Below are 25,108 nucleotides of genomic sequence, written 5' to 3'. Positions count from 1 at the left end.
AATTCTTCCTGGGGCCTCCATTTTGGAGGGAGGCCTTAAGCTAGCCATCCTTCATTCCTTTCTCAGCTTTGCTTCTGACTGTCATGACCAACTGTATCTTCCTACCTCCTGTATTTTTAGCTCCCTTTTGTGCATGGTTTTACCCCATTAGAATGTAAACTCCTTAAGGGCAAGGATTGTCTTTTTCCTTGTCTTTTGATTGCCTACTTTTAAGGACACAGCAAGCACATAGCAAGCAATTTAAAAAATGCTTCTTGACAGACATACTGGGGAATGGCTAAACAAATCATGGTACACAAACATTATGGAATATCAGGTGCTACAAGAAATACAATCGAGTGAAGAAATAATATTCCTACTGATTCCTTGTAAGAGTAAAGAGAAGCATAGAAAAACTAACATGAACTGATGCAAAGTGAAGTAGGCAGAATCAAGAAAATAATAGATAATATAACTACAACAATGTAAATCGAAGGTACAACAACCACAAAACAAATGAAGGTGAATGATGCAAAATTATAAAGAACAAGGTTGTCCACAAAGAAGAGATATAAGAAGATCCCCCCTCCGGCTTCCTTGCAGAGGTGTGGATCCACAAGTATGGAATATCACATATATTTTGGATTATTTTAATATATTTATTGATTTTGCTGATTTCCCCCTTCCCCATCACCCTCCTCTCTTTCTCTCTTCTTTGATCTAAGAGATGGTTATCATAGAGGGAGAGGTATATGGGTTTTTATGTCCAGGCAATGTAAAAAGATACTGATAAAAATCTATCAGACAAAAGAAAAAAAGAAATCAGGAAAGGAAAGATTTGTAGAAATTGCGGCATTTAAATGGTTGGGACATTAAAGATATTTTGAAAACTAAGGCATAAATTTAAATAGAAAATTAATTCAGGAAACCAAATGACATCAAAAGACGGAATTTTGATATTGTATCCAAAACCCATCTAAATTCCTTTGAAAACTATTTGACGGAAATTTCTATGAATGAAATTTTTCTTCTTGTGAATCATAAGGAAGATAATTAAGTATATGTCATTGAATGTAGAATTTTTTTAAACAAAATATGTTTCTGCACAAATATAAATAAAAACTGTCCCTTAAGCAATGACACCATTCAAGGTGCAGCATTTAGAGAATATGGTAAAAAGATTTCACGTTGCCAATGAAAGGTTTACCAATACTATATATACCACATCTTAAAAAAAATAAACAGATGGATAAATAAATTGCATGAGCCCATCAAAAGACCCCCTCAGAATTAATAAAATCCGAAAACCATTTCTAAAACTATGTGAAGAACAAAAGAGCACCCTATTTGGAATGCTGTTTAAGGCAGTTACTAAATCATCATTGCATAATGCCTAGAGTGTCATTCAGGTGCATTTTGTCTTTCCAGCGAAATTCTGCCAGAACATATTTTTCTCAGTGTGCTATTTTTCTTTCCAAGGGGGGAGGGGAGGGGAGGGAGGGGAAATTCTATCTGCAGACAATCTCAAATGGTTAGTTTTAAATCAATAAATGTTAGAGCAAACATGCACTTCTAGGAAAAAATATCACTAATAATAAGAAATTAATGCTGCAGAAATAGCTACCTAGTAAAACAAAATTAGCCTTATTTTAAAAGACCCTTAATAATAATAATAATATCATTAATATGGTGTCTGAAGGATACTTTTTTCAAATGGTGGGATGTAGGCCAAATAAACTTCTACGTACTAACTCAAAGAGGGAGAAAGAACAAGTGTTAAAAAAGGGGACAGAGAGAGGCAGAAATAGGAGTGAAGAGCTCCTGAGCTTGGATGTTGTCTTCAGTCACTTACTAGCCAAATGACTGATTCCAGGAGTACTTATGATTCTGAGCCTCATGTTTTTAATCTGTAAAATTAGGATAAAACATGAATTACTGACTTCATGTTGTAAAGAAGGAACTTTGCAAAACATAAACTTTGAGCTGTTATTAATTATTAAGGTGTTATTAGAATAATAGAAGGGTCAGAGGATTTAGGGGCAGCAAAGTGGCACAGTGGATAGACTTCCAGGCTTGCAGTCAGGAAGATCTGAGCTCTAATATGGCCTCAGACAATGACTAGCTGTGTGACCCTGGGGAAGTCACTTTCCCCTGTTTGCCTCAGCTTCCTCATCTATAAAATGAGCTGAAGAAGGAAATGGCAACCCACTCCAGTATTTTTGCCTAGGAAAACCCCAAACGGGGTCATGAAGAGTTGGACATGACTGAAAAACGACTGAACCAAGGACAACTTTGGCTACCAAAGTGACATTATTTCTTATCAAAAGTTTTATTTAAAGAAAACATTAATGCAACATAAAATCACAACAATAATTCTCTACTGAATGCATGACAACAATGGCCAATGAAATGTAATGTAATGAAATTTTTACAATTTTCACAAAAGAATTATTTCATTTATTAGAGTTACCAAATAAAAGTACTATTGCTAACATATATATGGGCTGGAAGTGAATCAAAGGGGGCAATTTGTATATCTGGACCAATTGCATATTCACCGGAAAAGCAGTTTTTGTTGGTAGGTAGGGTGCTGCTAAGTTTTTTTCTTTATTTCTTTTTTAAAATAATAAATTCTCTGTACCTTCAGTCTGGGTGGAAAGACCAGACTTTTGTTCAGAGCACAGTAGTGAAAGACTGATAATGGCCTGTAATCTATCCAGCTTCAAAACACATGTTCAGCCCTGCTGAGCTCCCTTTGATGTGACTTTAACTAGATTCCCTAGTGCCACCTCTGAACTTGGAACATTCCTTCATTCAAAGCTCAATGCCAACTCAACCAGAGGAAGCAAATTCAAAGATAAGCACTTTAATTTCATCCCCACTAAACTGCACTGAAAAGAAAGCTGGTGGCAGGAAAGAAAAAATGAAACTAGTGTAACACAAAGTTCTCCTAACTTTTCAGGTAACTTTCTCTTAGTTATCTTTAATAGCAAGAAATTTGAAAAACTTGGAAATGTGCTGACTGAAAACTCTCCACTGAACAATTTTACAGTGCTCTTCAGATGCTATCTTTTAGCTTTCTCTCTTTTGTTTGTATCTCTAAGTTTTTAAGCAATAAAAAAAAATTAAGAACTGTCTTCCGGAGAATAGCTAATACTAATAACTAACCATACTTTTATAATATTTCACAACTTACAAAACACTTTCTTCACAACTCTATGAAATATTTAGTGTGTGATTTAAATGACAGGTGTTAAAATCTGTCCACAGGCTTCAGAACTGATAAACAGTACATCTAGGACTTGAAACCAAGTCTTTGAAATTCAAGTTAGTATTCTTTTTATTACAAGACACTACCTCTCAATAATAATATAGTATTGTTTTGAATATAGACTGCATTCCTAAGCTATGTGTGTATGCATTCACTCCTACTCTATTTTGGAAGCTGAGCCTATTCAAACCCAAGAATTTAAACAGACTTTTGGAAGTTGAGAAAGAAGTTAATGTGGATGGCTAACTCTACCTTGGGCCCTGCTTCCCAGTACCCTACCTCTTTCATTCTATTCCTTAGGTGGCTTAGCTAGTTTGGTTACCAAGCTTGGAAAACAACAACCACTCTGGGGGATCCACTATCATGTCACAAACTGTTGTAACATTTAAAAATGAACTTCAAGGAACCCAACTCTGCAGTTGCAAGCAGAAGTTCTGCAATCATCTATTTCTATCTATAACTGGAAAATGGATCTCAAATCAAGAAGCAAAGTGCATACTCCTACTGGTGGTAAAATTATTCTAATGATCTCTTTCTGTCTCTTAACCCAGGAGTTTTCATGAGGGGTAAAAACCACTCTCACATTAAAACTTTCCAGTGAGATTGATGAGACTGGAGTAGAAATGCAAGACAGTCATTTGAAGTTTGCAATGCCAGCAAGGGCATTTGGCTGAGATTTCTAGTGTGTCTGTGCATAGGGGATAATGAGGAAATTGTTGCTATTCCTTATGGTGTTCACAGGAAGATCAGTGAGGTTTAAGTTGTGTCTAATGATACTAAAATAACAGTTATTGTCCGTGTTTAGGTTTTATGTGATCCAAATTGGGATGGGAGAAGGCAAGAGGGTTCAAGTGTGGTCATACATTTGGTCAAATATGGTAGGTAGTTTATGTGATCCTCATTAACAACCTGAGGAAGTCAATTACACAAGTAATAATTATTTAAATGTAAACCTAGACAGCTTGACCAAGGTCACTCAGCTTATTAAGTGTTAGAATCAGGACTTGAACTCCTGTCCCTTGGCTTCAAATCAAGTGTTCTTTTTTACTACTACATCACACTGACACAGATGAAACGAAGAAGTGCTAAGGACGGCAAAGAAGGAGTTATGCCTAAATGACTTTTAGTATTTGCAATAAATAAAATTCTTTCTTACAGGTTCTCACTTTGATACTAAATTATCTTCTGAATGCAGAGGCAGAAAGGAATCATTAATATGCATATCTCTGTCTACTCCAACAAAAGAATGTGAAAACTACTAGTACCAACTCCTAATCAGTGCAGAAAGAGATAAAGGTGCTATTGTACACAGTCACTCTTGTCCATCACTTGCGGATAAGCTTCCCCATCATTCATATACTTCTTATAAATATATCAAAAATTAAACCCCAGAGGCCCAGAAAGTGAAGAGATTCTAGGTGGAACTAAAGATGCTTCTTACTATCCAATGTGTAGTTTTTTTGTACTTAGTGGTATTTTATTTTTTTTCCAGTTACACGTAAAGATAGTTTTCAATATTCATTTTTGTAAGATTTTGAGTTCCAAATTTTCCTCTTTCCCTCCTCCCTCCTCAAGACAGCAAGCAATCTGATACAGGTTATACATGTACAATCATGTTAAACATATTTCCACATTCATCATGTTGCAACACATAATTTCTTGAGAAATGGAATAAACTTGTTTTCTATCACCTCTGTGCAAGCAGTATTAAAGTAATAACGATGATGATGATAATTGCTAGCATTTGTATAGTGCCTACAATATGCCAGGAACGTTGCAGAGAATTTTACAAATATACCTCACTGGATCCTCACAACAAACCTGGAAGGTAGGTGCCATTGTTATCTCTATTTTACAGCTGAAGAAATGGAAGTAAACAGAGTTTGAGAGACTTCTCTAAGGCCACACAACTACCAAGTGTCCAAATGCAGTGTTCTATCCACTGCCTCTAAGTACGTCAGACTTGTACAACAGGTGAATTAGAAGATGATTAAAAGGACTTTTTGAAGAAGAGTCCTCCAGCGCATGATCCAATGAATAAAAAGCTAACTTGTAAATGATATGAACCTTTCACTGTATTTTAATGGATTCACACATGATTTCATGCATATGTGTATTCCTTCCAACAATACAGGCTAAAATTCTTCCATATCTTTTCATCTAGTGGAATTATTGTTCATGTTTCCCCATAAATATATGTCCAGTGTACGGAAGGGAAAGGAAGAAAGAAAGGTATCTCTGGTGTACGAACATTCCATTCAGACTGATTATATGTTGTTCACTTTCTTGTTAGAAGGCTAAACCACCTATATTTCTTGAATATATTTAATGTCACTTCTTGAAGTTCTTTCAGTTAAGTTGTAGGTTAATTCTTCTAAGGTTACAGTATTACTATGATTCACTGCCATAGCACCAGCAAAACATTGATATTAAAAAGCTAGACTTGTGGCAGTGAAAAATTTGCAATCTTGAAAGCTCTGAATAATTTATCATGTTTAAGTCAGCCCAATCTCTTTATCCTCCTGTTCAATTATGGGCTCAGCTAACTCTTCATTATAAATATATTTATTATCAATAAACAAGGCACATCTGCCCAGAAGACCCTATGGGTCTCCTGAATTAAAAATCATCGTCAGAAGGCAGGCTCATTTTGACACAGTTCTACTTCCTGTAGAAACTATCAGTCCTCTATAAATGTAATCAATTATTAATATCAATAAATAATTAGAGCTGAAACTTTTTAATAATATTAATAATGTTAACTCTTTCGAAGAACCATTAAACTGGTTAGTTTCAGCAGAATGCCTGAAACTTAGATTAGTTTGTCTGATATGACTATAAAAGAGGGAGGAAAAAAGGTACTTTTGCTGTCACTATTCCAATAATTTCCAAGTACCTAAAAAGAGAAAAATTGAGCTGACACAGTTGTGGTAAAGTGGAAGGAACCCTAGATTGGGAGTTAGAAGAACTGAGTCTTAAATATCAATTCTGACATTAGCTAACAATGTGATCCTTAGGTCACTTCCCTTTCTCTGGGGCTCAGTTTCCTCACCTGTAAAACAAATAGATAGGACTAGATTATCTTGCTCTTAACAATCAGTGATTCTAAAAACTACCCATGAATCTGTCTATTATTTATTAGAATAAACTCCCCTCTCTTCCCCTTCCAATAAGGGTGTCTTATTTTGATGCATTATTCCTACTTGGTCATGGCAGACTATGATTCTGACACAGTATCAGTATTTATGTGGCATCTGTCCTTTTATAATATAAAATAAAATCCAGACATTTTGAGGAACTGGCATGTTAACTTGGGATAAAAGAACAAAATATTTAGCCATCTTTTAAAAAAGTTTAAACTCTAATTAAAGCCCAGAATGTTGTTCTACATTTGTGCTTGTTATTAAGTAGAAGAGGAAATTCTCTGGGATTCTGGGGGCTGGATATATTATTGACTGGTAGCTCCTGCATTTACCCAGATAAGCAGCTGGATGATTTTTCTAGTCTGCATTAAAAAGCCACCATTAATATGTCTAAGAAAGTATTTTCTTTCTTTGAGCCAAACCATAATAAAAGTTATGTGGTCAAATGAGCAAAGAATGCCCTTTAGCAAAACTGATTCTACAGGCTTGATCTTTTTTTAGCTACTGCTGAAAATAAGAAGATCAATGTAACAGAACCATAAAAAGCAGCTTCCATGGGGGAAAAAGCTATAGCATTTAGCAAGGAGTAGGGATTGTAAAAAGAAACCAATGCTTTCAAGTATACTTAATAAAGATTCTTAAACAGGCTTAGAGTCACCAAGTTATTTATGTTTATTATTCACTGGTAATTATACACATAAAAATTTCATACACCCTTGAGGATGAGGAAACCATGCTTGAAAAGACAATGTAAAAAGTATAGTTCTACTGAATGGAACAGCCATGTTCCCATTAAATCTCATGGCCAAATACTGTGCCCATTAAACGAAACTATCTTTAACCCCAAATGAGAAGTAAAGGTACAGAGTGTTTCTCTTGAATATGAATAATTTTTTCACATTTCACATTCATATAGTTCTTTAAGATTTGCAAAGCACCCTACAAATATGATCTTATTTTATCCTTACAACAATCTTGGGAGTTGGAGTATTATGCTTATTTTACAGAAGAAGAAATCGAGGCAGACAGAGTTTAAGAAACTTGCTCATGGTCACACAGCTGGGAATGCTGCAGTCCATTTGAATCTGCGTCTTCCTGACTCCAAGTCTAGTGCTCAATCCAAGGTGCCACCTAGCTTCCTTGGTATTTCTAGGCCTACATGCAATCCTTGTGCTTGGCAGAAATCTGTCGTGGGAATCTGGTAATGTGGAAATTTCAAGGAAAGACTTTAACTTTTTTGAATGCTACTATTTAGGAAAGTGTTTCCTTTAAAAAGAGTGTTAAGAGGCTCATTGAGAAGACTTTTACTACCAAATAAATTTCCTTCAAAATAAAGGGACTTTAAGGTACAAGATAACTTGGTAAAGCAGTTTGATCAGTAGGAGAGAGTGTGATTTTAAGCAATTCCTTAGGTGGATAAGTACTGCTGTATTTAGTAGCTTGGGACAAATTCCTTTAGGTTTATGTTCTGAAATGTCAGTAGTTTCTAATAAAATGTAATGATTTACCTAGGAAAGTGCCTTGAAATTTCATAATGAAGAACAAATGTTGGAAATATACTAAAGTGTACTTACTAGATCAAAGCGTAGCTAAAAAGGATCATATAATGGTAACAATGAAATACATAATACAAGAATTTAAATCTGACTCTTCATTAATCAAATAGAATATGTTCACAAATATACACATGATATCATTATTAAAATATGGTAACTTTAATGAGATTTTGATATTATCTCATTTCCAAAAGAAATCAAAACGACTTACACACTGCTGTCAGTGAGGGACATTGTGTCGGCATCGCTAGACATACTCTGCTGTTCGCTGTCATTAGCACTGGTGGCTGGTGCTAGGGCATAACCAGAATTGACATAGTAAGGGTTGACAGGTTCCCTCCATGAACCATGCCTGTAAAAGAAAAATTTGAAATTTAGTCATCCTAACTTTGAGAACTTTCCAAGAATCATACCTGCCACAATAATCTTCCAGTAATTAATAAGCAACAAAGAGTAACACTTTGTACAAATATTGGTAGTTTTACAAGTGACCAAGAGGGAAATCTATAAGGATGTCAAAGGTACAGGGAATGGTGCCATATACATACACACATACACAAAAAAAAATCTTATTGATATATTTTTTAAACATCACCAGAATTTCTCTCAGTATCCTTTTACCCTGCCCTGTCCAGATTTCCCATATATAAATAATATTTTTAATACAAAGAGGAAGAAGAGGGAAAAAAACCAGCAAATTGATTAAAAGTCTAAAAATATATGCAATATTCTGTACTCAGGTACTTACCACCTCTGCTAAGGAGTGAGATGAGGTTATCTTCTTTTATCTTTTCTTTGGGCAATACTCACTTTTAATATTTTGTGTTCTTTCCATTTATATTGCTATAGTAATTGTGCGTATTGTTTTCTTGGCTCTGTATCATGTCTTGTAAGTCTTTTCATGTTTATTTGTATTTATCCTATTGATCATTTATTATAATACAGTAATATTCCATTATATTAATGTGCTGCAATTAGTTTAGCCATTTACCAGTTGATAGGAATCTATATAGTTTCTAATTCACAAAGAGAAGTACTATAAATATTTGGTATGTAAGACGACTTTCTTTTTATTAATGACTTCCTTAGCGTATAAACCTAGTAGCAGAATCTCTGAGTCGAAGGATTTGGATATTTTCATCACTTTATTTACATAATTGCAAGCTGCTTTCCAAAATGTACCAATTCACAGCTCTATCAACAATGTACTAGCATGCCTACCCTCCCAAAGCTCCTCCAGAATTGACTGTTTCTATCTTTTGTTATCTTTGCCAATTTTCAGGGTGAAATAAAACCTCAGGGTTGTTTTGATTTGCATTTTTCTTATTATTAGTGACCTGGAACATTCTTTCATATAAGTGTTAACAGTTTATAATTCTTTTTTGGGGGGGGGGAGTGAGGCAATCCGGGGTTAAGTGACTTGCCTGGAGTCACACCACTAGTAAGTATTATGTGTCTGAGGGCAGATTTGAACTCAGGTCCCTCTGACTCCAAGGCTGGTGCTCTATCCACTGCGCCACCTAGCTGCCCCAACAGCTTAAAATTCTTTTGAGAACTGTTTGTTCACATCCTCTCATCACTTATCTATTGAGGAAAGGCTATTAGTTTTACGTATCTATTAATGGTTTATATATCTTGGCTACAAAATTCTCATCAGAGAAATTTAATACAAAGGCATTTTTCGCATTTAACCACTTTCCTTCTTATTCTAGATGCATTGATTTTATTTGTATATAAGGTTTTCAATTTCATGTAATCAAAGTTAGTTTATTTTACCTTTTGTAATCAATCACTTCTATCCCTTGTTTGGTTAAGAATCCATTTCTTACCTTCAGTTGTAAAAGGCACATATGATCTGCTCCTTTCAATTTTTTTAATGGTGTGATCTTTAATATTAAGGTCATATGTCCATTTTGAATTTTATTATGCAATATGTAGTTTTAAGCTTAATTTTCGCCAGAATGTTTTCCAGTTTTCTTTTAAACAGGGAGTTCTTTCCTATGTAATTTGTGTTTTGAGGTTTATCAAATCTGGTGTTGAGTCTCGTTTTTAATTCTCCCTTGTCTACTATGTTCCACTAATCTCTCTATTTTTTAACCCATATCAAATGGTTTTTATGACTGTCACTCTATAATATACTTTGAGATCTGATGCTACCCCTTAATCTCCTTTTTTCTCACTATTTCTCTTGATATTTCATTTCAGATCTTTCACTCCAAGTTAATTTTATTACTTTGTCAAGTTCTATTCAGTATCCCTTTGACAGCCTGATTGATACAGTATGAAAATTATAAATTATCTTTGGTGATGTGCCATTTTTATTATAATGGCATTATTCTTCCAGCTGAGTTGTTCTTTATTTTTTTAAAGTTCACTCTATAATTGAATCAACAGACATTTTGTATGGTTTGGTATTTTTTTTTTAATATTTTAGGCATTTTGTAGTTATTTTGATTAAGATTTCCCCTTTAATTACTGCTTTTGGGACTTTGTTATTCTATAAAAATATTTTTTGAGGGTTTATTTTGAAGCTTCCAATTTTGTTAGTACTATAAATTTTCTCATTTATCTCCTGCTTTTTTTAAGTAAACCATTATGTCATCAGCAAATAGGAATAATTTTGTCTCATTTTTGTGTGTTTATTATTATTTGCCTTTAATTTCGTTTATTTGCCTTAATGCTAAAGTTAGCATTTCTAGAACTACATCAAAGAACAGGAGAAAGAACAGGTATCTTTACTTTATCCTGGGAAAGTTTCTATTATATCCCCTCTGCAAATGGTGATTGATTTTGGTTTTAAATAGTTTTTTATTACATTCAAAAAGTTCCCTCTGTCTACACTTTGTAGTATATTTAGCATTAATTAGTATTATACTTAGTCAAACAGTTTGTTTGCACCTGTTGAGATAATAATGTAGTTCTGGAAGTTTTTGTTTTTATTTTTGGTTTGCTTGTTTGTTTTTTGTGAGGCAATGGGGTGAAGTGACTTACCCATGGTCACACAACTAGTAAGTGTCAAGTGTATGAGGCCACATTTGAACTCAGGTCTTCCTGAATACAGGGCTGGTGCTCTATCCACTGCCATATTTAACTATCTAACTCTAACTGCCCTGATGTTTTTGTTTTTAATATGATTTACAAAAATATTTTTAATTGCAAAGTACTGGAATGAAAGTGGGTTCCCATTGCTAGGGAATAGCTGAATACACTGTGGCATATGATACATGGTATATAATTGTGACATAATTATTAAGCCATGATAAATTAAAATACATATATACATGAAATATGTAATAAATTGAAATAAATGTGGAACGAGACAAATATTTTCATTTGGGAACAATTCATAGTTGTTGTTTTTAATTATATTTAATTTATTACAAGAGAGGCATGTATGGGGGAACAGAAGACATTGGAAAGTGACAGTGATAAAAACAATAAACAAAGCTCTGAGACATAAACATGAAGCCATTTAAGTAATACTGTGCAGTTAAGAAAACTTTTTAAAATATTCCAATTATGGAATATTACTGTGCTATAAGAAACAATGAATATGACATTACAGAGAAGTACAGGAAGATTCAAATGAATTGATGCAAACTGAAGTAAGAAGAATTAAGAAAATATACATAACTATTACAATTACGTACATGGAAAGAAAAATAACAAAGCAAATGAAACTGAAAGAATCATATCGGTCGTGCTTAGCCCAAAAGAAGAGATATGAGAAGGTGCTTAAACCCAATTCTTTTCAGAGGAGGAGAGTAAAAGTACAGCACACTTTATATAATATCAAACTTTTTTGACGTTAATTATTTTTTTCCTTTTCATTCTTTGTTATGGGATAGCTCTCTCGGAGAGAGAAGAAAGAATACATGGGGAAATTCTGGCAATGTAAAGGCAAAAATTTTTAATAAAAATCTATTTTTTAAAAAAGGCTCCAGTTATTTATATATAGTCTCAGTTTATAGTATACATAATTTTTGTGGTTTTTTACTACTTGCTGTTGCAAGAAGTAGTACCTACACCATCAATAAATAAAAGTCCTATGTCTGTCACCACTAATTAGCTATCTTACCTTGGACAAATCATTGAATCTCTCTGGGATTTCAGTTTCCCCTTCTATAAGGTGATAAGGCTAGCCAAGATAACTATTAAGATCCTTCCTAGCCATAGTATTCTTTAATTCTGAACATTAAATTCTATTCAACAAATACTTTATTATGGGCTTAGTATGTGAAGGCACTGTTCTGGGGATACAAAGATGAAAGCTATGATTGTTACCAACCAGAATCTTAAAATTACACATATATGGTGAATTGGATGTACACTCTCAAAAAGCATATTAGAAGGTAGTAATGAGACAAACATTTTGAAGTAACTATGGTATTACTGTTTCTGTGATAACAAATCATAAAAATGTTAAATGAGAGCTTCATAATTCTTTTATTCTATTGTTTATAACACCGCTTTACTCTCAAGCCTCATGGTGAAAGAAGCAGCTGTGCATTCTCAAAGGCAAAGTTCAAATTTTTGCAGGTTCTATCAAGCTGGAAAAAGCTTTTATATGGAATGAGCAACAGAGCAGCTAAATTCAGAGATGCTAAAGGATTCCTAGTCTTCTGTCTTCTGACTATGCTGATTTCACTCTGGCTATCAAACCAATCTCACCCCACCAGAACTTTAGATTCTGTCCTGGGATGACCAGCTCTGAGATGTGAGCTTTCTACTCATCATGCTGAGAACTAGAATTCTGGGCTACTTCCCACCATCTCCACTCCCCACCATCTCCACTCCATGTAGCATCCACACCTCCCTTTTCTAACTCCCCTTTAGGTGGTATCTTTGCTCCTTGGAAAGCAAGCAACTCGAGGGCAAGGACTGTCTTGATTGCTTTTTATTTAAAACCCTCTTAGCATAATGCAATGCCCAGCACATAACATGACTGCTTTATGTATCTATCTTTCTGACTAATTTTTTAAGCCACAGTAACTCATGAAACATCTTGGAGGGACAGTCTGCATTGAAAAAGGCAATATCCACGTTAATGAAACCACAAATTTTATTAAAATAAATTCATAGTAAGTAATCTCAGAGATTATCTCTAGCCAAAACAATAGGGAATGATACTGAAGTGTCATTGTTGATTTGAAAGGACTGTTGGATAGTAGTGATAAGCTTGGGAAGCAATTACTGTGCATCCACAAAATTCAAGTGAGACATCTATGTAGAGACAGGACACTTGGGCATACTGGCAGCTGGAAATTTCTGTGTTTCTGGTCTATCCAACAGGATGTAAATTTAAAGTGACATTTACCCAAAATAGTTTTTCCGAAAATACTGACAATTTTGGTCTACTGGATCACGTAATTGGTGCTGGCTCCCATTCTATGTAATAACTGATAACTATACTGATTAGAAAACTACTGGGTGGCAATTTCAAAAACACTGCTTTAGTTACAAAACAATGATGCTTTATTTTTTTAAAAAAATATACTATTTATACCTATGGAGCTAAAAAAAAATAAAGTCAATGTTAAATTGTCAAATATCTAAATTATCAATATAGTACCATAACTGTTACCATTTCTGCAGTCTACCACCATGGGTTAGCTTATTCCTGGAATTCATTAAGGCCCTCTACCCCCTTCTCACCCCCCTCCCATCTCTGTCTTGAAACACAACCTGTCCTTCAAAGCTTAGCTCAAAAACCATCTCTTCTCTTAAGTCTATATGTACTTGTCCATTCCCAAGTCAAAAATTATCTTCTTTCTTTGGACCTTAAACAACAATCTCAAGCTTTTCTTAGAGAATCATTCAATTATCCAAATTCATTTATTGTATGTTTGTTGTATAATATTACATAGTAGAGACTCCACAGATCTCAGAATTGGAAGGTTCCTCAGAAGCCATCTTCCCAATATCTGAATAAGAATCCCTCTACAACATCCCAAGAAGTGCTCAACCAGACTTTGAAAACTTCTTGTGAAGAGGGGTCTGATACTTTCCAAGGCATCCATCCCATTCTACTTTTGAATAGCTCTAATTATCATAAAGTTTTTTCCTTATATTAAGCTGAAATCTACCTTCCATATATTCCTCCTTGTTCTGTTCTCTAGGGCAAAACAATCTCTTGTGCACATAACAGCTTTCCAAATACCTGAAAAGAGAGCTATCATGATGTATATAGGTCATGTTCACCCTCTGCCAAACTGTGAGCTCTGTGAAATCAGGAATCATGTGTTAATCATCTCTATAACTCTCACTATCTAGTATATTGTTTTGCAACGTAGGCAATTAATAAATGGTTGTAGAATGATTAAGTCTAGCCCTAAAATTCTATGATGGTCATGTTCAAATGCTAAAAGACTACTAAAAGAAAGCTGAATTTAAAAAGATATATTAAAACCAAAATAGAAGAGGAAATTATTGTCCAAAACTAAATCCAATGAACAGAAACTCTATCAAACAAAATACAATGTTCATTTCTTCAGAGCTAACCATTTCAATATTGCATCACTTGTATTTCATCTTACTCACCAGTATAGTTTAAACTGAAGAGCCATCAAGTAACAAAAGTCACACAAAATGGATCTGAGCTAATGATGCTACAAAAACCTTTAATTTTTGCATTTCTTGTCTGTTTGCATTCTTAATTTGTATATTACCCTTACATGGTTTCTGCATTTCTAAATGATGTACCTCAGAGGTGATTAGTGGTGAGAAAATGAGGTTCCAATCTACAGCAAAATCGAATATGTAAAGAATTCTAATCTGTGTGCAAACTTCAACACTTGTAATGGTGAGGAACTACAGAATAAATGATGGAGGAAAGAGAATAATGAAAAGTATACCAGGTATAGCTGATAAAAGGCTGTCTGTTAAAATAAATTCTCAATAGTCCTTTTAATTCTTCTTAAACTGAATGGATGGACATACTGTTTAGAGACAAAGACCTTAATGTCTCATAGCCTGGAACAGTACATTTACTATAGTAACTATAAACAATACCAGCAATCATAGGATTGACATAAGCAATTAGATATAATTTTAGAGAGTTCTCCTCCAAATACGTTAGTAACTCTAAGAAAGCTTTAATCTGTGAAATGATGTTTGCTATGGAGTAGTACCCTGTACTACTTTTGTAGGAGATAGAGCTTTAGTACTACACGAAGGACCAGAAAATAACTAACATTTCTATAGTACTTCCTAACTTACAAAGTACTTTCCTCACAAATTGGTCAAGCTGGCTGTGCAAGTAGTATAGCCTTTTATTTCTACTTTATAGAAGCAAAAACCGAGTTTTTGTTAATTGAATTGCTAAGAGTACATGACAAGTTTAACTTTAGAAATGGAACTAAATGCTAGGTCTTCCAAACTGTAAATTCAGTACACCACTCTGCCTCTTCTAAACTGCAAATTAAACATAGATAACGCGCTGGCCAGCTCATTTTTATTCAAATTCCACTCACAGACATAATTTCAAGGAGTACTTTACATTTGAAGTTCTCTCCTATAAAATGGTAAATCACGAACCAAGTTCTAGTATATCTGTTGTTGGACATAAAATGGCTCATACTCAATCTTACCTCTCTATCAGTGAAGGCATCCTTTTCCCTTCCAAGACAGCTGTTATGCTCATCCACTGACTATGACAGAATTTTGCATGCAAGGTCTCTTTATGTGCTGTCTCTATTTTCTGACAGGCTATTGATGCATAGCTACTTTCATTCTGAATACTGCAGTGTAATTGGGGGAAAGTAAAGGAGGAAAGATGGAAAATGGGAGTGCAGAGTTTTCATAAGAATACAATGCCATTAGCATTTCAGAAAATCTTACTTCAAATGTCAAGCCTTCCTTGTAGATTAGGCTTTGTAAATAATCCCACTGAAATGTAACCCTGAATGACAGCAAGTTTCTGAACAGAACCTTCTGAATGTTTCAGGATGAAAATGTAAACTGTGCACAAAACAGCAATTTCTCTTTACCTTCAAACATAGTTTTGTGGTGATGAATTTAATGAAGAGTATACACACGAATGAAATCTGCACAACATATATAGAATATGTGCACAGGCGGAAAAAACACCCTTTAAATTGATCTTCACTTATAAATAACAACCTAGGTAGAAAGGTTGATAGTATTACTAATGTGTACATGACAACATGTAATAAAAATTTTAGAACTTCGCCCTAATATTGCTTCTGGGATCTAGACCAAATACCATGGTTTCCAAACGATTATGCTATGGGGTAGGTATTCTTTGGGGCAGAATGGTATCTATGCCACAATGAAAAGTGCAGAAAATGACAAGAAAGTGTAATGGCAAGAGAACTTTACTGGATTCTGAAGGCCTAAAATCACCTCCTGGCTTTGCTACATTCTAGAGATATATGATCTCAGGCAACTCCTTTTACCTCTCTATGCCTCAGCTTCCTTACCTCCTAACTGAAGGGGCTGGATAAGATCATCAATAAGGTCCCCTCCAGTTCAGACATACAAGTTACACGCCTATGGACGGTGCTATCACATTTCCTTTTTGCTAATATGTAGTTATGTTATCTCATGTTGCCAAGCTCCACAGTATTAGATGCTGATAAATAAAAAGAACTGACTCATAAAATTTGAAGTACTCTGGAAATAAAAAAAGCCTTGTGGAAAAACAGACATATTTGGGGGCTGTGTTATCCCAAGAAGCACTACCATGCTATGCCGAATATGGCACCATAATAATTCCTAAATATGACACTTATCAACTTTGAAAAAAATCTGTTTTGTTAATGATGCTTGGCTAAGATTATCACTAAAAAAAGTGTCATCTGTTAAAATTCTGTTTAACTACTTCCCTATTCAAAGTAGGGAAGGCTCTTCCATGGAGTCTTCTCTAATTGTCCACTATCTTTTCAGTTATTATTTAGCCCAGCTACTAGGAATTAACAAGCATTTATTTTAGAACAGTTTAGCTCATGCATAAATGCTAAAGCCCAAATTTAACATAATGTCAAAATTACTGAGATAATCTTAACATTTTCCAGGAATGCCTACTAATATTAAATCTGGAAAAATCAATTTATAATACTGTACTCACTAAAGTATCACCATTAAAGACCAGAAATTAGAAGTACTTTGTGTGGCAGTTACATCAGTATGTCCAATATTCTGGAATAAATCTGTTTTGAGAAGACTTAAGATTAATGATTTATCAACCAAGTATTATGATAAAGTGATTCATGTGAGGAAGCACAAAGGTACATGTCTATATCTCATATTTTCTTTGTTTTAAGCTTCTCCCCCCCCCCCCCCATTAAGATGTAAGCATATTAGACAAAGTCAAATTTCTTCTGCTCCCTTGGTAACTGCCTAGTACCTGGTATATTGATGTGTGTTACTACTCAGCAAATGTTACCGACTGACACTCCTTATGACACCAAGTTAAAGACCTAATAATAAGATTCTTTCTTAGTAGCAGGATTAAGGAGTAATTATTCATGGCAATGAATTTTATTTTCCCTGGAAAAGATACCAACTGGGGCAGCTAGGTGGCACACTGGATAGAGCACCGGCCCTGAAGTCAGGAATACCTGAGTTCAAATCTGGCCTCAGACCAAACACTTGACACTTACTAGCTACGTGACCCTGGGCAAGTCACTTAACCCCAATTGCCTAAAAAAAAAAGAAAAAGAAAAGAAAAGATACTAACTACTAAAATAGAGAAAACCCAAAGAAGAGAGGTAAGCTAGGCTAGTCGACAGTAACAAATGTTCCATAGAAGTTAAAAAGGAAGTTGAGAGCTGGCAATTATGAGATCATTAATAATTTTGAAGGGAATAATTTAAACTGATTGATGACATCAGGTTCTCAACTGAAAGACACTGAGAAATGAGGTGATGAACTGTAGGCAAAATGCAGGTAGCTTTTACTACGGCTTTCAAAGGGAAATGGAAATAACTTGAGTGGGGCCAATTAAGGAGTTTTTAAGGATGAGATAAACATGGGCATGTTTATAAGAAGCAAGGAAGAAGGGCCCTCCATCCCATTAATTACTTTCACAAAGCCTGACACCTTGTAGGAGCTTAATAAATGCTTGTTGAATTGAACTGCTTACCATGTAGAAGGTGGTGTCCTTGGCACTGCAATACAAAGAGAAAAACAAAACAGACTTTCAAAATCTTTATCTTTTTAAAAACTGGACTCAAATCAAACCCCTTCATTTGAGGTCCTGTCTTGATCAGTCTCTTTTTCTCTTTTCCTCCTAATAGTACCTTGTATTCACAGGTTTGGTAGAACCTAAGCTCGGTTAAGAGCAGTCTGTTTTGTTTTTGTATTCACATTCTCAGCCAAGCACAGCACTTTGTACAAGGTAGGCAATTGAATTCAATTCAACAAGCATTTATTAAATTCCTACTATGAGAAGCACAGGGGATACAAAGATTTAAAAAAAAAAAGGCTTAACTGTCAAAAAACTTAGATACATTCTACTTAAAGGAAACATGCACAGATGACCAAATATAAAAAAGTCACAGAGTTGAGGGTGGATAGTGGGGGAGAGTAAAAAATTAGGGAACGAAAGAAAGGTCTTTGGTAGGAGGTGGCACTTGAGCTGAATCATGAAGGGTTCTAAGAGGTGAGGAGGGCAAAGCTTCCCAACACAGAAAAATTACAGAGGGAGAAGACAACTGGAACACAGATTTAGGGATGAAAGAGATCTTCAATCCAATCCCCTGATTATAGGGATGAGAAATCCGAGAGGTTGAGTGACTTGTCCAAGGTGATCAGCATATTAAATAGCAGAATTGGAAAACAATGTACTCTGATTTCAAATCCATGGCTCTTTCCACATGTTAACAGGATTTTAATTAATCCTAATTCCCTTCATACATTGCTATTTCATTTATTTTTAGTTTTCAACAGTTACTTCATTAAGATTTTCAGTTCTAAATTTTTCCCCCTCCCTCCCTTCTCTCCTCCCTAAGATGGCATGCAATCTGATACAGGCTACACATATACATTCATATTAAACATATTTTCACATTAGTCATGTTGTAAAGAAGAATTAGAACCAATGAGAGGAACCATGAGAAAGAAGAAACAACAACAACAACAAAAAAAAAAAGAGAGCAAATAGTATTATGATTTCATCTGCATTCAGACTCGATAGTTCTTTTTCTGGATGAGTATAGCATTTTCCATCATGAGTCTTTTGGAGTAGTCTCAGATCCTTGCATTGCTGAGAAGAGCTAAGTCTATCAAAGTTAGTCATCGCACAATGTTGATGTTACTGTGCACAATGTTCTCCTGGTTCTGCTCATTTCACTCAGTATCAATCCATACAAGTCTTTCCAGTTCATATTCCCATACAACTTGTTTAGCCATTTCCCAATTGATGGGCATCCCCTCAACTTCCAATTATTGATCACCACCAAAAAGAGCTGCTATAAATATTTTTGTACATGCTGGTTCTTTTCCCATTTTTAAGATTTCTTTGGGATACAGACCTAGAAGTGGTATTGCTAGGTCAAAGAGTATGCACAGTTTTATAGTCCTTTGAGCATAATTCCAAATCACTCTCCAGAGTGGTTGGATCAGTTCACAACTCTGCCGTTAATGCTTTAGATGTCTGTGCAGCCTTGGTAATACCATCTATCAACAGTCTCTCACATTTGTTCTCTTCTCAATCCACACTAGGTCCTCATCACCTTTCAACTGGTCTAGTGGCAGAGCCTCCTAATTGGTCTCACAGGCTCACATCTTCCACTCAGCTTCCAAAATAATAATCCCAAAACACAAGTCTGATTGCGTCACTGATTCCTGATCAATAAACTCCAAAAGATATGTATTACTTCTAGAGTAAAATATAAACTTCTCTTTCTGTCATTTAAAGACCTACCCAACCTGGCTCCAACTTACTTTTCTAAACTTACTACACATTATCTCCATTCTCTATGGTATGGGCAGACTCATCTCCCCAAATTTTCTTATATACAACACCGTATCTCCATACCTTTTCACAGGTTGCGCTGTCCGTTCGTCCCTCCATCCCCACCCCCTCTCAGCCAAGCTTACTTGAATTCAACACATCCTCACCTCCACTTTGAATCCTCAGTGTCCTTCCAAGCTCAGCTTACATGATCTTACCAGGTACTTCAAGTTACTTTTTATTTTGTATACACTTATATGTATAAATGTTATAATGATGTTCTCCCCATATAGAATGTAAGCTCTTTGAGGACTGGGATCAGTCATTTGTTTCTTTGTATTCTCAGCAAGTAGCATGGTGTCTGGCTCATAAAAGACAACAAATGCTTGACTACTGAACAAGTTAGAGCCAAGATTATAACGAAATGTAGGTTTTCTCCTGGATTCAACATTAGTTACCTCTATGACCTTTGGCAAGTCACTGAAGCTTGTTAAGCCTCAATTTCCTCATTTATAAAATGGGAATATTATCTGTTCGACCTACCCCATAGGACTGTACTGAACAGCTTAGTTGTGTGACCACTGTGCACATAATTATGGGTAATGGTCACTTTTTTTAACTGCAATTCCAAACTGCTTTCCAAGATGGTTGGACAACTTCACAGCTCTACCAATAGAATATTAATTAATGTATCCATCCTCCCACTGCCCTACAACACTGACCCTCTCCAAATTTTGCCATCTTTGTCACCTGGGTAGGTATGAAGTAAAACTTCCTAATTGTTCTGATTTGCCTTTCTCTTATTATTAGTTACTTGGATAAGTCTTTCATAGTGTTATTAATAGTTCACAATTTATTTTTTTGAAAATTCTTTGTATCATTTGACTATTTATCCACTGGGAAACTGACCTTGGTTTTATATATTTTAGTTTCCCATAATTCTTGGGTATCTTTTTTAATATATTTTTTCAATTGCATGTAAAAACAATTATTTTTTAAAATTTCAAGCCCCTTTCTCCCCCTCCTTGAGAAGGTAAGCAATTTGATGTAGATTATACATGTGCACTAATGCAAAACATATTTCCATATTAGCCAAATTGCAAAAGAAAACAGATAAAAAACCTCAAGAAAAATAAAGAAAAATTTAAAAGTATGCCTCAATGTGCATTCAGACTCCATCAATTTTTTCTGGAGGAGAAAGTATTTTTCATAAGTCCTTTGGCATTGTCATGGATCACTATATTGCTCAGAAAAAGCTAAATCATTCCCAACTGATCATCTTATAATATTGCTGTTACTGCATACAATGTTCTGGTTCTACTTGTTTCACTTTGCATTAGTTCGCGTAAGTCTTCCCAGATTTTTCTGAAAGCATTCTGTTCATCATTTCTTATAGCACAATAGTATTCCATTATAATCATATTCCACAACTTGTTCAGCCACTTCCCAATTGATGGGCACCCCCTCAATCTCCGATTCTTTGCCACCACAAAAAGAGCTGCTATAAATATTCTTCAGCATATAGGTTCTTTTCCTTTTTTTTTTCCCTTAAAAAAAAATCTCTTTGGGATACAGACCTAGTAGTGGTGTTACTGGGTCAAAGGGTATACATAGTTTTATAGCCCTTTGGATACAGTCTGGATATTTCTTAATAGATATCTAATGTAAAAATCTCCCCCCACAATCAACAGCTTCCTTTCTTATCTTAGCTGCACCAATGTAGTTTGTGCAAAAGCTTTTCAGTTACACATAATCAAAATGAATACTGCTTTACTTTTTGTGATTGCAGTTATCACTGTTTGGTTAAGAATTCTCCCTCAGCCACAGCTGTGATATATACACAATAACTGCAACAATACAAATAGAAAGAAAAAAAATTAAATGAATGTTGTGTAATTACAATGACCAAGTTTGGACCCCAAGAAGAGATAATAAAATGTACTTCCCTCCTTTCTTTGAAGAGGTCGAAGAATACAGGCATGGAACAATGCAATGCTGTCAGACTTGGTTGACATGGCAAATTTTGATGATTTTTTTTCTCCTCTTTTTTCTTCTTTGTTATAAGAATAACTCTTTGGGGAGTGAAGAGGGATAGGGATACTTATGAAAATGAAGGTAATTGTAAAAACCAAATATATCAATAAAAATGTAAGATTAAAAAAAACACTTGACATATATTATCTTGTCTGATCCCTGGCTAAGATTCCAGAACAGGCTGCCAAGTGTCTGGTTCAAGTCAACCAACATCATCAGCAGAGATGCTGGGATCTACTACTACCTCTGTCTAGATTCATGGCATCAATGCTACAGCTCAGCTCTTGATCACCATTAGGCATGTCCCTGTTCCTAATCTGGACCCAGCCCAAGATCAAGTTTCACCTCAGGCAGATACTGATTGTGGAGCCACGGACTCATCATTTAACTTCTCAGTGCCCTTTAACTTAAACTACATAAGATATAGACAAGTTATTGATTTGTACCAGTGGAGGGGGCAATTTCCAGACCATTCCCTGTGCTGATGAAATCACCAGTCCTAATCCCTGGACCTTTCCCTCCCCGTTCTCACTCCCCACCATCTCTTTCAATGCCTTTTTGAATGTACTTTGCACTAAAGATTCAAAACTTAACACATGCTAATGTGGAGGCTGTATGCTAACGTCAGGTGGTTTGGGAAGGTTAGGGGGCAGAGGAAGAGCAGGAAATAGCCTTTTAGTTTGTGTGGTATACTTGAAAGAGCACTGGACAAAGCACTCAAAAATCAGGGTTCTTATCCCAGTTCTACCTTTCTCTGAATGGGCCATGTTGTTTTCAACATCCCTGGTCTCTGTTTCTTAGACTAGATGATCCCTAAGGTTTCTTCCAACTCTAACATTCTGTTATTCTATGATTCTAAAGTAGCCAAAGGGAAACTCTAATAGGTTGTGAGTTTTGAAAGGGGTAGGCAAAATTTTTTAAAGCCTGATCTGAAACTGTATACCCGCTATGGTTAATATGAATCCTGGGCCTTTATGAAAGCCTGCTATTAGGCCTTTTGCCAATAGGAAGTGAATGATTACAATTTAAATTAGTCATGCAGTGTAAATACCAAAGTATTTATTCTTTGTCTAACCAGAGTTTAAACAACACACTTGAATAATAATAGTTAATCACAATACTAGTGAAAGTATTATCATCTTTGAGTTGTATATCTTCCACTTTATGCTGCTACTTAGTTGAGATAGTTATTATTAACTATTTGGAATATTCTTTAGATCTTAAGATCAGCCAATGGAATATACATTTTATACACTTGTAAACCTGTAAGGTTCAAGCAGCATTGTCCAAGAAATAATTTACTGATCATTACCAATTCTAATAAAGTTTGTAGATAATGGTAGAGAAAGTACAGTTGGCTAGAGAGTATATTTTATATAGTTATTGAAGGTACTCATAGTCAACCTTTTTTTCACCAACATAAATTTTTTATGTACCTAAAAGTGATGACTCTGTGAAGTCTGATAAAATTTAGGTCCTTCTCTAAAGGAGTTTATAGTCTTGAGTAGGTAATGTTATTCTTTGATTCTATATTTTCCACTAAGTTTGTCCTGTCTTTTAAAATTTCAACAAAATTTAACAGAACCTTTGTCAATCTTTGTCTAAGGTCTGTATTTTGAGTCAATTAAAAAAAAAGCAGGGAAGATGACCCTTTATTATGGTGATACTAAACTAATAAAAGAAAAACGAAACCCAACAACCACAAAACCCTACATAAGGATACCTTGACTTTATTGACTTTAAAAACGACATATTAACATCATCTCTAGTCTATTGTATTTTTATTTTGTTAAATATTTCCCAATTACATTTAATCTGGATGGGACTGCACTGGGGAGTTTGATACCTCTACTTTATTGTACTAGATTTTAAGCTCCTTGAGAACCTGTACAAATTTTATATTGTGGGTTGCATTTTCCAATTCAAATTACTTCATCAAACATATATTAAATAGAACCTACCATACCCAAGACACAATGATGGGCATTGGTGGATACTACAGATAGGACAGAGACCCTGCCCTCAAGGACTTATGGGACTAATGGGAGGAAAGACAGATATACAGATAACTATGACTCAAGGAAGAGAAAGAGATGTGAAATGCTATGAAAAATGTAAGGATCATTTTTACCAGGAAGAACAGGAGACTTTCTGGAGTAGGAGACACCTAGAGACTATGAGCTTTTGAAGAAGGAAGGACCTGAAGCTGGTGGGGGGATGTTGGGAATGGGGTTGGGGAAGTTCAATTCTAGGGTTGGATGAAAGTGTAAACATAGACAAGGAGATAAGAGACCAGAACAAGAAAAGGGGATGAGGAGGAGTAGACTAGGTTGTCTAGAACATGAAATGGAATGTTATGAGATAAGGCTGCAAAGGCACCTTGAATGTCACAATCAGGAGGTTAGATTTTTTTGACAGGCACTGAGGAACCAAAGAATCTTTTTTGGGGGGGGGGGGGCAATTGGGGTTAAGTGACTTGCCCAGGGTCACACAGCTAGTCAGTGTCAAGTGTTTGGTCTGAGGCTGGATTTGAACTCAGGTCCTCCTAACTTCAGGGCCAGAGCTCTACCCACTGCGCCACTTAGCTGTCCCGAAATTAATATTCTTAAAACCAAAGTATGAACATGTCACTTTGCTGCTGAAAAATCTTCAGTAGCTTTCTGTTACCACTAAGATAAATAGAAATTCAGTAATAAGGCATTTAAATTCTCCACAATATGGCTCCAACTTACCTTTCCAGATTTATTTCATATTAGTCCCTCTCAAACACTCTCCATTTCAACTAAAAAGCCTACCAGTTTTTCCTTAAACTTGGCATTCCATCTCCCAGGTCTATGAACAAAGGTGCCTTGAATGTACCCCCTCACTATCTCTGCCTCTTTGAATCTCCTACCTTCAAAGTTCAAGTGCTACCTATTCCTTGAAGACTTTCCTCATTCTGCCCAAGTTGTTAGTATTCTCTCCTTCCATAAATTATCTTTCATGTATTTATATTTGTTTGTTTGTTTGTTTGTTTTACCTCCCTCTACCTCCAAAGTAAAATGTAAGTCCCTTGAGGTCAGGGATTGCTTTGTTTTTATCTTTATACTTCCAGTAACTAGCACAATGATTTGCACATAGTAGGCATTCAATGTTTGCTGAACTGAATGTTAAAGCTGGATGGAACTACAGAGGTCATTTTATCCCAATGTCTGCTTAATTAATATGC

At 35.2% G+C, this 25,108-nt stretch overlaps 1 protein-coding gene across 2 annotated transcripts in view; it reads right to left on the bottom strand.

The window, feature by feature from the left end:
- Positions 1-25,108, bottom strand: part of LOC114043682 (axin-1) — a 159,968-nt gene that overhangs the window by 46,636 nt on the left and 88,224 nt on the right. For both annotated transcript variants that reach the window (XM_027862766.1, XM_027862767.1), the window contains exon 2: positions 8,161-8,301. In XM_027862766.1, the coding sequence (XP_027718567.1) occupies positions 8,161-8,301 (141 nt within the window). The remainder of the gene's footprint in view (positions 1-8,160; positions 8,302-25,108) is intronic.

Source organism: Vombatus ursinus, unplaced genomic scaffold (assembly GCF_900497805.2).
Source record: "Vombatus ursinus unplaced genomic scaffold, bare-nosed wombat genome assembly UNPS02014770.1, whole genome shotgun sequence".
Taxonomy (NCBI): domain Eukaryota; kingdom Metazoa; phylum Chordata; class Mammalia; order Diprotodontia; family Vombatidae; genus Vombatus; species Vombatus ursinus.
The sequence above is the reverse complement of the archived record's forward strand: the minus strand, read 5'-3'. Positions and strand labels throughout refer to the sequence as shown.